This window comes from Maylandia zebra, linkage group LG4 (assembly GCF_041146795.1).
Source record: "Maylandia zebra isolate NMK-2024a linkage group LG4, Mzebra_GT3a, whole genome shotgun sequence".
Taxonomy (NCBI): domain Eukaryota; kingdom Metazoa; phylum Chordata; class Actinopteri; order Cichliformes; family Cichlidae; genus Maylandia; species Maylandia zebra.
In genome coordinates, this window is record NC_135170.1 from 31,511,795 (window position 1) to 31,525,142 (window position 13,348).

The 13,348-nt window shown below is 40.6% G+C and overlaps 1 protein-coding gene across 1 annotated transcript; it reads left to right on the top strand.

Annotated features, from left to right (window-relative positions):
- The first annotated feature begins 4,116 nt into the window (after positions 1-4,116).
- Positions 4,117-10,142, top strand: gfap (glial fibrillary acidic protein). The gene is made up of 9 exons (XM_004552438.3): positions 4,117-4,700; positions 6,400-6,460; positions 6,558-6,653; positions 6,753-6,914; positions 7,087-7,212; positions 7,349-7,569; positions 7,657-7,700; positions 7,915-7,997; positions 8,449-10,142. The coding sequence occupies exons 1-9, from the start codon at positions 4,180-4,182 to the stop codon at positions 8,488-8,490; spliced, it is 1,356 nt and encodes a 451-aa protein (XP_004552495.1). The 5' UTR covers positions 4,117-4,179; the 3' UTR covers positions 8,491-10,142.
- Positions 10,143-13,348: the final 3,206 nt, after the last annotated feature.

The following is a 13,348-nucleotide window of genomic DNA, read 5'->3' on the forward strand; positions in this document are numbered from 1 at the left end:
CATCTTGTTTAATTTGTTGCAGGACATCATTTTGTGGGTGTAACACTTTTTTTTTAAACCCAAAGCACCTAGCTTTGATTAAGGCCTATCCCTTAATTTAAACCCTGTCTGTCCTTGATGTAGTGATGAAGGTGGGGCTGAGATAGTTGTATTTCCAGCTTGTTGGTCAGGATTCAGTTTGGTATGTGGCCATGTACATTCAGACATCAGCCAGGTTGAAGAATGGTAGCTGAGAGGTTCACACTGGGGTTTCTGGACGCAAAATGCCAGAGCAGTCAAACCTAGCTGGCTGCAGTTTTACCTTGGCCTGAGATCATTTCAGTTTTAAGATTCTGCCCCACACCCCTTCTTTTTGTAAGTCCTGCAGATGAGATGGTCTTCTTGTGCTGGATCTATGAATCAGCTGTTTGACTTGGCCCTTCATAAAACTCTTGCAGCAGGGAGCAAAGAGAAGGAGAGGTCTGCAGCACCACTTTTACTCTCTTTCTGCGTGGATGTTTAATCATCAGGTCATATTACCTCAGTGACCAGAACTGGGGCAACGGTGGTGATTGCCGGAAAAATTCAGAGGGGCGAAACAATTACTGTCACCTTAATGATGCAAGCATGCTATTAATCCTTAGAGATGGAGCCTTTTTAATCAACAAATCTCTGCCAGACTTACAGTGTGCCATCTTGTTTAACCTGCATTAAGAGATACCAATTAGAATTCAAGACAGTGCGTTGTTGTTTTTCTTCTTTACTAGCAACAACACTCAGAGGCCAAATAGTAAAGTCCTAGGGCCTTTATTCACTGTCTCCCACTGAATAAAGGCACTATGATTGGTCTACAGTCCCTGTGATTTTATGGCCTAGTAACAAAGAAATCCTTTATGAACCACTGCTGTTGTGGTTTTTACTACCTTCAGCAAGTTAATGTGCTACTGCCAGTCTGATCTTTCCAACACCAAACAAAAACAGAATTGATATTTTTTCTGGAATTTAACCAAATACTGGTACTTTTTTTTTTTTTTTACCATGTTGCAACTGTTTGTTTTTTTTTTTTTTTGGGGGGGGGGGGGGGTGCAGAGCCCAAATGTAGAACTAAACAAAAGGCAAGCCTTTATAGAGGTTGATCAAGGTTCCAAATGTGATACAAAAAGTCCAAAGAAGTAGGAAATGCCAGGAAACATGAGGACACAAGAGCAGGACACACACTGAGGATTACACAAACGACACCAGAACAAAGAACAGAAGGAAGAGTGAGGTTTCTATAAACCCAGAAGGCTCATTAGGGATAAAGCATAGGTGGCAAAATCAAACAAAGGTGAAGAACAAAAACTTGCATGACCAAACATGGATACAAAAGACTTATATGAAATATATAAAATATAAATTAAAGATAGTGAGAAGGGAACACCTGAGGAGAAAGACATGAACACAGAAAGAGGAGATAGAGAAAAGAAAGAAACTTGCTACACAGTTACCGTAGCTTTTCTCATTAAAATTACTTAGAGTTATTTACTGTATCTTGTCAGCAAAATAAAACCAATATTACTCATAGTTTTTTCAGCAGTATTTCCCTAAACCTTTAGTACTTTTGTGTCTTTTTCAGCTCTGTTTTTAATAATATTATTGTCATGCCAAAATACTCTGTTCTTGACATGAGGGATATATTATTGCAGAAGGAAATGGGCACTTGGTCAAAATCGCATTTCCATAAATCACATCTTCTTCAAAAAGATCAGCTGAGGTGGTCTGAGGTAGCCAGCTCTGTGGTTGTCAAGGTAATGGATGATAATGGTTTTGCAATGCAGACTCTGTTAGTCCTCAGAGTTCAGATTAAAAGGCTTTACTCACCAACTCCCTTCCTCCCCACATCTCACCACCTGACCCCACTCATCTCTGCCATCCATCTGTCTTTGGAAACAGCAAGACATCTAATAACCAGACACAGTGAACATCTCCAAGTCTTAACCGTTTCATTGGGAAGTGTTTTTCTTCTTTCTATTGAAAGGCAATAGATGTCTGTCTGTCTGTCTGTCTGTCTGTCTGTCTGTCTGTCTGTCTGTCTGTCTGTCTATCTATCTATCTATCTATCTATCTATCTATCTATCTATCTATCTATCTATCTATCTATCTATCTATCTATCTATCTATCTATCTATCTATCTATCTATCTATCTATCTATCTATCTATCTATTAAAAGCTCCTGCTTTGAGATGAAGTGTTATAGATTAATATTTAATGGCATATATAATGAAAAGCCTGGGTCTTAAATAATCAGGTGCCATCTCATCTTTATAGTACCATAAGGTACTATAAGGTAAGATACCTTATAGTACCATATCACACTATTAGAGCACTTCACTGTAAAAGAGTACTTTATTGAGTACTTTATTGATCCCCGTGGGGAAATTCGTCTCTGCATTTAACCCATTCACTCAGTGAAGCAGTGGGCAGCCATTGGGCGCCCGGGGAGCACTGCAGGCTTGCTTGTTGTTCCTAGAGTAATAGTAGAATGGGAGGCAGAGCCTTCAGTTTTCAGGTCCCTCTTCTATGGCACCAGCTTCCAGTTTGGATTCGGGAAACAGACACTATCTCTACTTTTAAAATTAGGCTTAAAACTTTCCTTTTTGCTAAAGCATGTAGTTAGGGCTGAATCAGGTGACCCTGAATCCTCCCTTAGTTATGCTGCAATAGGTGTAGGCTGCTGGGGGATTCCCATGATGCATTATTTCTTCTTCAGTCACCTTTCTCACTCACTATGTGTTAATAGTAGTGCTGTCAGCGTTAATCTCGTTAAAATGACCTTAACGCCAAAACCGCATTAACGCGACAAATCTCCATTAGCAAGTTAGCGTGGCTCGCCCCGTGCGTGGGGCTGCATGGCGCTAATGCATTAACAAGCTAACTGCCGTGCAGCCCCACGCACAGGGCGAGCTGCGCTAACTTGCTAATGGAGATTTGTCGCGTTAATGCGGTTTTGGCGTTAAGGTCATTTTAACGGGATTAACGCTGACAGCACTAGTTAATAGACCTCTCTGCATTGAATCGTACTTGTTATTAATGTCTGGCCCTCTTCCACAGCATGTCTTTCATCCTGTTTTCCTTCTCTCTTCCCAACCGGTTGTAGCAGATGGCCCCGCCCCTCCCTGAGCCTGGTTCTGTCGGAGGTTTCTTCCTGTTAAAAGGGAGTTTTTTCTTCCCACTGTCACCAAAGTGCTTGCTCATAGGGGGTCATATGATTGTTGGGTTTTTCTCTGTATGTATTATTGTAGGGTCTACCTTAAAATAGAAAGCGCCGTGAGGCAACTGTTGTGATTTGGTGCTGTATAAATACAATTTAATTTAAACTGAATTTAACATACTTAGTTGAAAATGTATTTTCTCCAATCTGGGTAATATGAACTTTTTCATCATACTTTAATTTTCGTTACTGATTAAGCACATTTTATAATAAATATTCCTATTTAGGATGAGTTCATGAATAATGTTATGCCCTTTGTTATATAACTACTGCCCTAAACTGTGATTGAAAGAGCAGTGACAACAGCTCTTAGATTCTCTCCACACAACTGACCCTGTGAAATCATTTGACCCCAGTCTCAAATGATTTCACAGGCTTTTGTTGTGCACACTTCCAATACACTCAGCAATGTTTTTAATATACTAATCTTTCTTTGTATCTGTACCTGCTCCACCTGCCAATATAAAGTTATTTTCTGATTAGAGAGCGAAGATCTCTCCCCAGCACCCTTTTGTTTGATCAAACTGTGTTTCTGTTTTTGTGAGAGCGCATGTGTGGTCAGCTTGAATTGGTGGCCAGACCCTGTCACACAAATTCCTTTTCATTCAGCTCAAACAGAAAGAAAGAGAGGAAGACAAAAAAGGGTGAAAGTAAGAGTGAGAGAGAGAGAGTGAGTTAGAGGCTGGGGAGAAGGGAGGAGAAAGGGGGAGAGGGAGAAAGCCAAGAGACATTTGTAGTTGAGTGGACGAGCACAGACAATCCCTGGCACACAGCTTTTTGAGTGTCATGTAAACCACCCCTTCGCTCTCCCTTTTTGTCCCATTCACTGCCTGCCACCCTCCCTTCTCTCTGCCCCACCCTGTGGTCTCTCTGCTTTGGTCTTGGGGGGGTTGGTTGCCTGGCTGTATAAAAGCCCTGTTTGTGCCCAGAACGAGCTCCATTCCCCAACATGGAGAGTCAGAGAGTCCAGTCCTCGTACAGAAAGCGTTTTGGGCCCCAGAGCTCGAGCAGCTCTGGAGTCAGAATTGGTGGCCTTTCTTCTAGCCGCCTCTCCTGGCATGGCACCCCTCGCAATGTCACCCACTCCAGTCCTGTGTCACGGATCTCCCTGGGCTCAAGCAGCACAGCCCTGCTGCTGGGGAGCCCCGTTGACCGGCTGGACTTCTCAGCTGACTCTCTGTTGAAGGCCCAGTACAAGGAAACACGAACTAACGAGAAGATGGAGATGATGGGCCTGAATGATCGCTTTGCCAGTTACATAGAGAAGGTGCGCCTGCTGGAGCAGCAGAATAAGGTGCTGGTGGCAGAGCTGAACCAGCTGAAGGGGAAGGAGCCAAGCCGACTGGGAGACATCTACCAGGAGGAGCTCAGGGAGCTACGACGACAAGTGGATGGTCTCACCAACAACAAGGCTCGACTGGAGGTCGAGAGGGATAACCTGGCTGCAGATCTGGCTGTACTTAAGCAGAAGTAAGAGGGAGCAGGGCAGGACTTCTGTGGGTGGAGGATCATGTAGATGTGATGTATGATCACACAGTAGTACCACCCATTTGTATCTCTTGTAGAGATTGCATATGTATGTATAAGAATAATGAAAGAAATGCAAACTCCTTTTGCTTTCTTTTTACTTGAATGCACACTCTAATAATCAAAGACTTGATTTTTGTGATATCATTGGCATTTTGTGTTATGTTTAGGGTTACAAGCTAAAATTTAAATGAATAACCATTTTTTTAAAAGATGGAGGAGTAGGAATGAACCCCCTATGTGCTTCCTTTACTCAAATATTATAGATTTTTTAGAGTTATGTACTGAATTTCAATTTCATATTTCATATTTCAGTTAGTGTGCAGATGTTTTGGAGCCATGTTTATGTTAAACCTTTCCATGTTCTTGATTAAAGCATAATAGAACCTGAAACACACTCTGAAAAATATATTTGGACTGTGAAAAAACCCCCCACAAAGTGTGTTTTCTAGACAAATGCTTTTGGTTAGCTGGTCTTTGATTGGAAAACACATTCAGCTGGAGTAGATTTTATGTATTTTGGCACAAAATAAGACAAACTCTTTCCAGTGGAAAGGTTTTTTTTCTTAGTTTTCTTTTATAATTGCCAGTTCATTTATATGCAGATTTCAGACCCGCTGGAATGCAGCCCACTGTGCTCTGCCCCAGCTTTACTCCTGGATCCCTCTTTACAAACTTGATCCTCGCTGAACCCCTTGTCCCCATTGAGTGAGTGCGAAGGAATGAGGGAAACACAATGGTAGCCCAACACAAAGGGAACGGCCAGCCGGGCAGATGTTTACTAGTCCCCTGTTACTCCAAAATACTGATTCACTGCCATTGCATATGCACCTTTTTTTTTTTAAATTTAGATGCATATGTGGCATGAATCTATAATTTAATCTTGTGAATGACTGACTTGAAGCCTCTAATGGTTCGAAAGGTCTCTCTCACACTACATCCTCCGATTACCACGCAGCTGCTGGTCCTCTAAAATAATGCAGCATGAATAGTGATGATTCTGGTCAGAGGTCACTTTTGTGATTCATGCTGCTCTTCTTGAAGCCCTCTATTCAGCAATCGCTCCATGAAGCCATACAGATGCTTAGAGTTCCATGTCACTGTGTGCATGGCAGATGGATTGTAGGGTGGTGCCTATCTGTGCACGAGGCTGTGCGTAGATGCGTCCTTTTTATGTCTCTGTGTGTGTCTGCTCCATCCCGTGGGAAAGGCTTCTGGCTGCTAGATTCGAGTGAATGTGTAATGATGCGTAAGCTGCCCTTTCAGCTGAGCCCCGCACATCCCCAGCAGCATGGGGAGCAGCGGTAAAGCTGATATCGCAAATCTAATCGATGTGCTTAAATATATGTTTTTAGCCCTTGCAGATGATACTCTGTTAAACATAAATGAGAAACTGTAAAAAAAAAGTTTAAATCCGTCCACGCTTGTTTCCTTCTTGCTGAGTTGTGAAGGAGTTGACAAAAAGGCATACTCATGCACAACAAGTTAACTCAAAATAAATGCCGTGTTTATGATTTTTTTTGTCTATAAAAGTATTTTGCAGAGCAAAAACTGGAAAGACTGGATGTTCTATTAACCTACAAAAAACAAATTTGAGTAATTTTTTTTTATTTTGGGGATTTTTCTCCTTTGTGTGACTTAGACTGCAAGATGAAATCGGGCTCCGACAGGATGCAGAAAATAATCTAAATGGCTTCAGACAGGTAATTCTGTTCCCTGAAATCATCAACTAAATAATTTAGACGTTCGGTATGACTGACTATCCAACTTCATCTCCCTGTGTGCTCATTTCTTGCATAGGATGTGGATGAGGCATCTTTAAATCGTGTCCAGCTGGAGAGGAAGATTGATGCACTGCAGGACGAGATAAACTTCTTGAAGAAAATTCATGAGGAGGTAAGAATACAACTGAAGGAATAGAAGTCACGGAGGAGAAATATTAAGGCACCAATAATTGCCACTAACCACAATCAAATTTGGACTTCCTCCTTGCAGGAACTGCGTGAGTTACAGGAGCAGATCATGGCCCAGCAGGTCCATGTTGATCTTGATGTGTCTAAACCAGACCTGACTGCTGCTCTCAGAGACATTAGGGTCCAATATGAAAACATGGCAAGTTCGAATATGCAGGAGACTGAGGAATGGTATCGATCCAAGGTGAGAAGAATTAGCTGTCTGACATAAAACACATATTGTATATGTGTGACAATTCTTTTTGTATTTCCTGTGAAAATTTAAAAAAAATGCACAAAGATAAAGATAATGTTTCACAGCTAATAAGCTAATGCACACACCACATACGAACGAGCTGTTTCACCTTTGTACACAGTTTGCTGACCTGACAGATGCAGCCAATAGAAATGCAGAAGCCCTCCGCCAGGCCAAGCAAGAAGCCAATGAATATCGTCGTCAGATCCAAGTGGTCACCTGTGACCTGGAGGCTCTTCGTGGCACAGTAAGTACACCAGATCCCGCAGATTACACAGACATTTTGAGTTCACAAATTACACTGCAGTCAGATGGACTTTTGGCAAACACACACTTTTTTGTTGTCTATAAAATAGCCTGTTAAAACTATAATTCTATTTAAGAATGAGTCACTGGAACGCCAGCTCCGGGAAATGGAGGAGCGCTGTGCCATGGAAACAGCGGGATACCAGGATACAGTGAGCCGACTGGAGGAGGAAATCCAGGCACTGAAAGAGGAGATGGCAAGGCACCTGCAGGAGTACCAGGATCTCCTCAATGTCAAACTGGCTCTGGATATTGAGATTGCCACATACAGGAAGCTCCTGGAGGGAGAGGAGAGCAGGTGAGTTAGAGTTTGTCTGGTCAGATTTAACTATAAATCATAGTATGTGATACTGATTTTTATTTATTTTTGTCTCTTTTCTTCCAGGATCACGATTCCAGTTCAAAGTTTTTCCAACATGCAGTTTAGAGGTCAGTTTAAATTTTGAACCTCGGTATTTTCTTCCCTTGACTGATTAAATTGTTTTTGCTGTAGAATACCAGCAGTTAAACTGGACAGTATTTATTGGTTAAAAAGAGATTAATCCTGTACCTGTACTCTAAACCAAATGTGAACAGAGGATAGTGTTTCAGCAGGTTTGGTCAGAGTTAATATCCTTTCACTCTCCCTGTGTTTTTCCCTTAGAAACTAACTTGGACACTAAAACTCCTGAGGCCCATGTGAAGAGAAGCATCCTGGTTCGAACTGTGGAGACCAGGGATGGGGAGGTATGTGGATGAACACAAAGAGCAACACTGGATCGTACAGACATAGCATACCTCACTCTCCTCACCACCAATTTATTTATTTAACTTTAATTTATCTTTTTAATCTGCACACATTTCTCATTTTCCATGGCATGTCAGTGGTCTGCAGCATATGTTCTAGGAGTCATAAGGACAGAACTTGGCAAACTAACTATATTCTGCTACTGTAATCAACCAGCCACTTAGTAAACCGAGTGAATTAGTGCTTGTATAAGTCTTTCACACTGCTTCAGGACGATCTGCACATTGCACCTCTAACCCATTCCCTCTGGAGGGCAATGTTGAACTCTTCTGCAGATTTTCACAGATTCACTGTGGCTCAGTACACCTGATGCCTTGTGCAACTGATACTAAAAACCCACGAGAGATTTGTTCTTTTTGTTATTTTTAACTGAATTTTTCCCCTTTTCAGATCATTAAGGAATCAACCACTGAACACAAAGATCTTCCTTAAAGTTTCAAGACCAGCTCATCCATATTTTCCTTAGTTACTACCTGGGGATTCTGAATGTGCATTATTGGATATTACTACCATTTTTATTTGTTTGTCTCCAGACACAAAAGCTACCCCATCAAATTCACTGCATCCCTCTCTTTTCCCTCCTCCATCACCTGCTTCTTTTTATTGCAACCACAATATAACCACCGATTGTACTTAGTCTCCCTTGTCAGAATTTCTCCTGAAAGATATCTCGGTGTGGCTTTGTGTACAGCTCCACCATAAACCTGAAGTGTTTGCAGCCCAGTCACCTTACACCATCTTTAGATTTTTCCAATAAAAATTAAGTAAGCTGTTTTAATTTTAACTTGAGCTGACAGGACAGATTTTTAGCATTGATTCTGATTAAATGACACAGAAGAGGCACAGAATCATAGTGATTATGTTTAGCATGTAGCATGGTGGAGATTGATGTGCAAGTGAAATAAAGGAGGGAGTTGCAGATGCAGACACTTTAAATGGATTTAGGCAAGTACTGGCAGATATGTGTGTGTACTGCAGCTTCTGTCAGAGCATGTGAGTCTGAATTGTTGTTTTTTTTCTTTTAACCCTTCGTTTGGTTTTATTTTGATTTTTCACTCCCTTTGTTCTAGTCTCTACTTGTTCATTACTTATTGAATGTAAAGTATAGCACACATGCATAGGTAGATACATTATATGCATTGCATTGGAATGACTGCCCAAACAAAGCTATCTCTGCTGCTCTGGGGACTTAAATCTGCACAACCAGATGGAAGTACAAATAAATGTGCAGATACAGGTCGTGAGGGAGTAACTATGGCGACTTCTAGAGCGTTCATTCGCTCTATAAAAAGTGTAAGAGCTTGTCAGCAGCACCATTTGTGTGGGGCCTCTAAAATGCCCTCCATCACTGTCCTTTCACTCCTCTGTCTCTTCTTTAGCATCCTCTGCCTCTTGAACACAACCTGATAAGGGCAGAGTTTTTTGACACCAGGATGCGTCATGACATGCCCACTTATCCTGTAGCGATAACAGGAAAAGACAGGCAAGTTTACAGGTGTGGGTACTGACACGGCTTTTGCCCTGCAGCCTCCACCAAGTGTCAGCCAGCTCCTGTATTTTAGGCTGATAGCAGAGGAAGACACAGAGACCAAGCGGTTGTTATAATAACCTCACATATAAACTGTGCTGCAGTTCCGACTTTTCCTTTTCTTTCTTTTTGAATGGGAGGAATTTAGATTTTTTTTAAACTGCTGGAAGCATAGATGGACATCACAGTTCAAACGCTGTAATCCAAGCCCCAACTTTTGTTGAAACCCCCACAGACTGAAGCAGTGTTGACAGGACCTGCCACTAATTAGAGTGGTGCTACGCCAAAGCTGGCTGTGTCTGTACTTGTCGCCAAGGACACCATGTGTTCATGCCTAGCACCCTTTACACTGGAACTTTCACCCCCATCCCTCAGCCACTTCTCCCTTTTCCTCTAATAACACTTAGCAACTTATTTTGTTTTACTGAATGTCAAATAGAAGTTGTTGCTCCTTTGCTCTTTAGAAACCTCTGCAGGTGTGAATATAACATTAGTTTTGACCAGTGCCATGAGCTGTGATGTCATGTTAACAAAAATAAAACAATTTGTTTGCTGATCCCTCTTGTTTTTTATAAAAAGTCTGTCCTAACAGTGTTTTCATGTGTTCATAGTCATGGTCCTTTGCCTCTCATACAAGCCTGACACATTCATACAGTATATCAGCTCTCATCACTTTCAGCTGTGTTATGTATCCTGACAAGAGGGCTGACAGCAGCGGACAGATATTATTCATTGTAACTGATTGTTTCTGCCCTTCAAGCAGGCTGTACCGCTGAGCAGATGGGTTCACTACAAGTTATGTCATGGCCCTGTGTGAGTTTCACTGTATGTATGGGCCTAGATATCATTTGTGGCAAAAGATAGTATGGCTTGAGATGCAGATAAACATTTCTACTGGACTGATAAACACATGATCTCAAAAAGTGAGTTTCCTACATTGTCAGAGGTGTCCTTATACGTCATTTGGGCTACAATTTGAGTTTGAGTTTTTAAAGGATAGATATTTGGATTTTTTTAAATTATTTTTTGGCTTTTGACTTTTATTTGCAGACAGGAAAGAGAGCAGGGGAAAACACATAGCAAAGGGCCACAGACTCGACACTAGGCCACTCCATTTCAGGCACCTACACAACCATGTGTGTCTCAAACTACTCGTCAGGTGTTAAAATATAAACTTTTTTTGCTCCTGAAATTATCCCTCTTATTGATACTGGCCACTAGTCACTAATTTAATTTAAAGTTTTAATGAAAGCTTAAAGACTTTTTTTAGGGATTATTTTTTGCACATATTCACTGTCTTTGATTTTTTTTTTTTTTTTGATTTTTAAAGATACAAAACTATATAAACTTCAGATTTTTTATTTATTTATTTATATCTATTTATTTATTCACTGCACAGGATGTTTAATTTTTTTTATTTTTATCACTTTTTCTTTTTTAATCTCCAAACTGTTATGGAAGGATTTATTTTAGTAAGCAAAGCATGTTTTGATGTACCAACAATGGGAATAGGAGTACTGTTGTAAGACAATTTAAAAACAAAAGACAATTTACTCTTTTTAAGGAGTTGTAACAGGCTCTGAATCTGGTCTGTTAACCAACAGTTACTGAAACGGGTTGTGCTGCACTCCAGTGGGTGTTTTTAGTTATAGGGTTCAAACTATACTTTGAACTCAAAGGATTTTCTTTGCCTTAAATAAGGATTAACAAAAGCAGGTGAGTGGAACATGTGTATTAACTCTATAATTCCCTTTGTATCATATTTGATACGTGAATTTCTGATACCTCTATCTCATCAACAAGATCAATACTTGCCATAATTTTAAAATGAATTTTCTGGTTATTTTTTATGGGTTGGGTCTTACAGGGTTAAAGTATGATCCAGTAACCGTCCGTAAGCACAGCATGTGTCTGTTTTGTCCAGCTTTTATCAGAAGAATGGAGGTTCTCAGGTCTTAACTGAAGGCAACCCTGAGCTGAAGGAATTCCAAGTAGATAAAACTCTCAGGCAATTGGCCCCGTTTCCCATCTAGTCCTTTTCCACAAGGTTGAGAAGGTACAAAGGGTTACAGAGACGTGCATTTTTCAGGCTTATCTTTTTACGGTGGATGTGAGGTAGCAACAGCTGTCATGCATGCATATGTTATGTACAGAAGTCACAAATGCACACAGTGCCAACACCTTTTTTGAACTATGTAAATCCGAATATCAAGAGAAAAAATAAACCTCTGAAATTGATTATTTTCACCAGGAAATTCTATGTTTCTCTAATAAATTCTGCAGAGATACTCAACTGAAAGAAGCCGACTAAATCTTGCAGGTGAATTACAGAGAGGATTTATCTACACCATTTAGACAAACAATTTGGATTAGCTTGTTCTAGCGTCTCAGTTGTTAGGATTTGCTGCAAAATATGGTTCGAGTCACACGGACGACAGAAAAGACTCTCACAGCGGCCGTTTAGAGTATTTTGGCAGTTGCTTTTTTTTTTTTTTGCCTTGGTGGAGGCTGTGATTCGAAATGATAGAATTACAGCCACGGGAGATACTGTCATGAAAATTTTAAAGTGTGTATCTGAGATCAAAATGAAGGTTGAGTTCAAAGGCTTGTCTGATCCCACCCACAAACACCAAGTAAAGGGCATCTTTACTAGAGGAGGCAGATGGTGCCTTACTTTACACTCCTGTCCCACATGTCTGTTAATTTGTAACTTAACCCACTTTTGTATCATTGGCATACCAGCTGGTATTATCTAGACATTTAAAGCTTAAACAACAAATCAAATTACTATGCAAATACATTTAAAAAAAATTATACTTGGATGTTCCAGAAGATATTCAGGAAAGTTAGAAATTACACAAGCACCTAGATGCGAAACTAAACAAAAATATTTCACCTAATTTTACATATTCCTAATTGGGTTTTTTGTTTTTGTTTTTTGTTTTTTAAGACAAAAATAAGACAATCAAATCACACTGGAGTGGTGATAATACATGTTCATTAACTTCTCATAGAGGAAATAATCAGGGTGATGGCGAATCAGGGCAAATTCACGTGTATAGCCTTCCAGTCAAAGCTCTTTGTCTTTCATTGCCCTCTTTAGTGCACATTCCTGTGTGAGAGCCCTTTGGTGGCTCTCACACCACAGGGTCATGGGGAGGCATGTGTGCTCCTTGGTTAATTTTAGCCCTCATTTCATCAAGGCCGTTGAGACAAAACACAGAGCCACTACCTCAACCCGTCTAGTGAAAGGTGAACCGTCTGATCTCCTAACACCTTTTTCTGTCTAGGTTTCAGTGAACACATGTCTTTGGACAAAGTGGAAGGATGACTTCTTAAACACATTTGTCTGCTGGCAGCTCAAAGGGTCATGAGTGGCTTCCTGGTGGGTTTCTGTCACATTGTTTGAGTTTTTGCATGGTGAAGATTAGAATAACATATTTACATAGACTCTAAAGATTCAAAAACCATTTAGACATATTGTAAGTGACCGTATTTTTTACTAGTGGTGGACAAAACACAGAAAAATTTGCAATAAAAAGAGGAAGGCCCAATAGATATAACTCAGCTCTGTTCAGCCTGCTTTGTCTGTGAAACTCTTTTGTGTTTTTTTCCAAACAAAATGTGCACATTGTGTGAATTTGAAAAAGGCAGCTGCAGCCTGCAGGTGACCTTTAACTAGGTACACAATAGAAAGTCTGGCCACGATTTCTGCTCCGTCTCAGAAGACAGTGCCAGGTAATCGTGTCCTTGCTGCTCCAA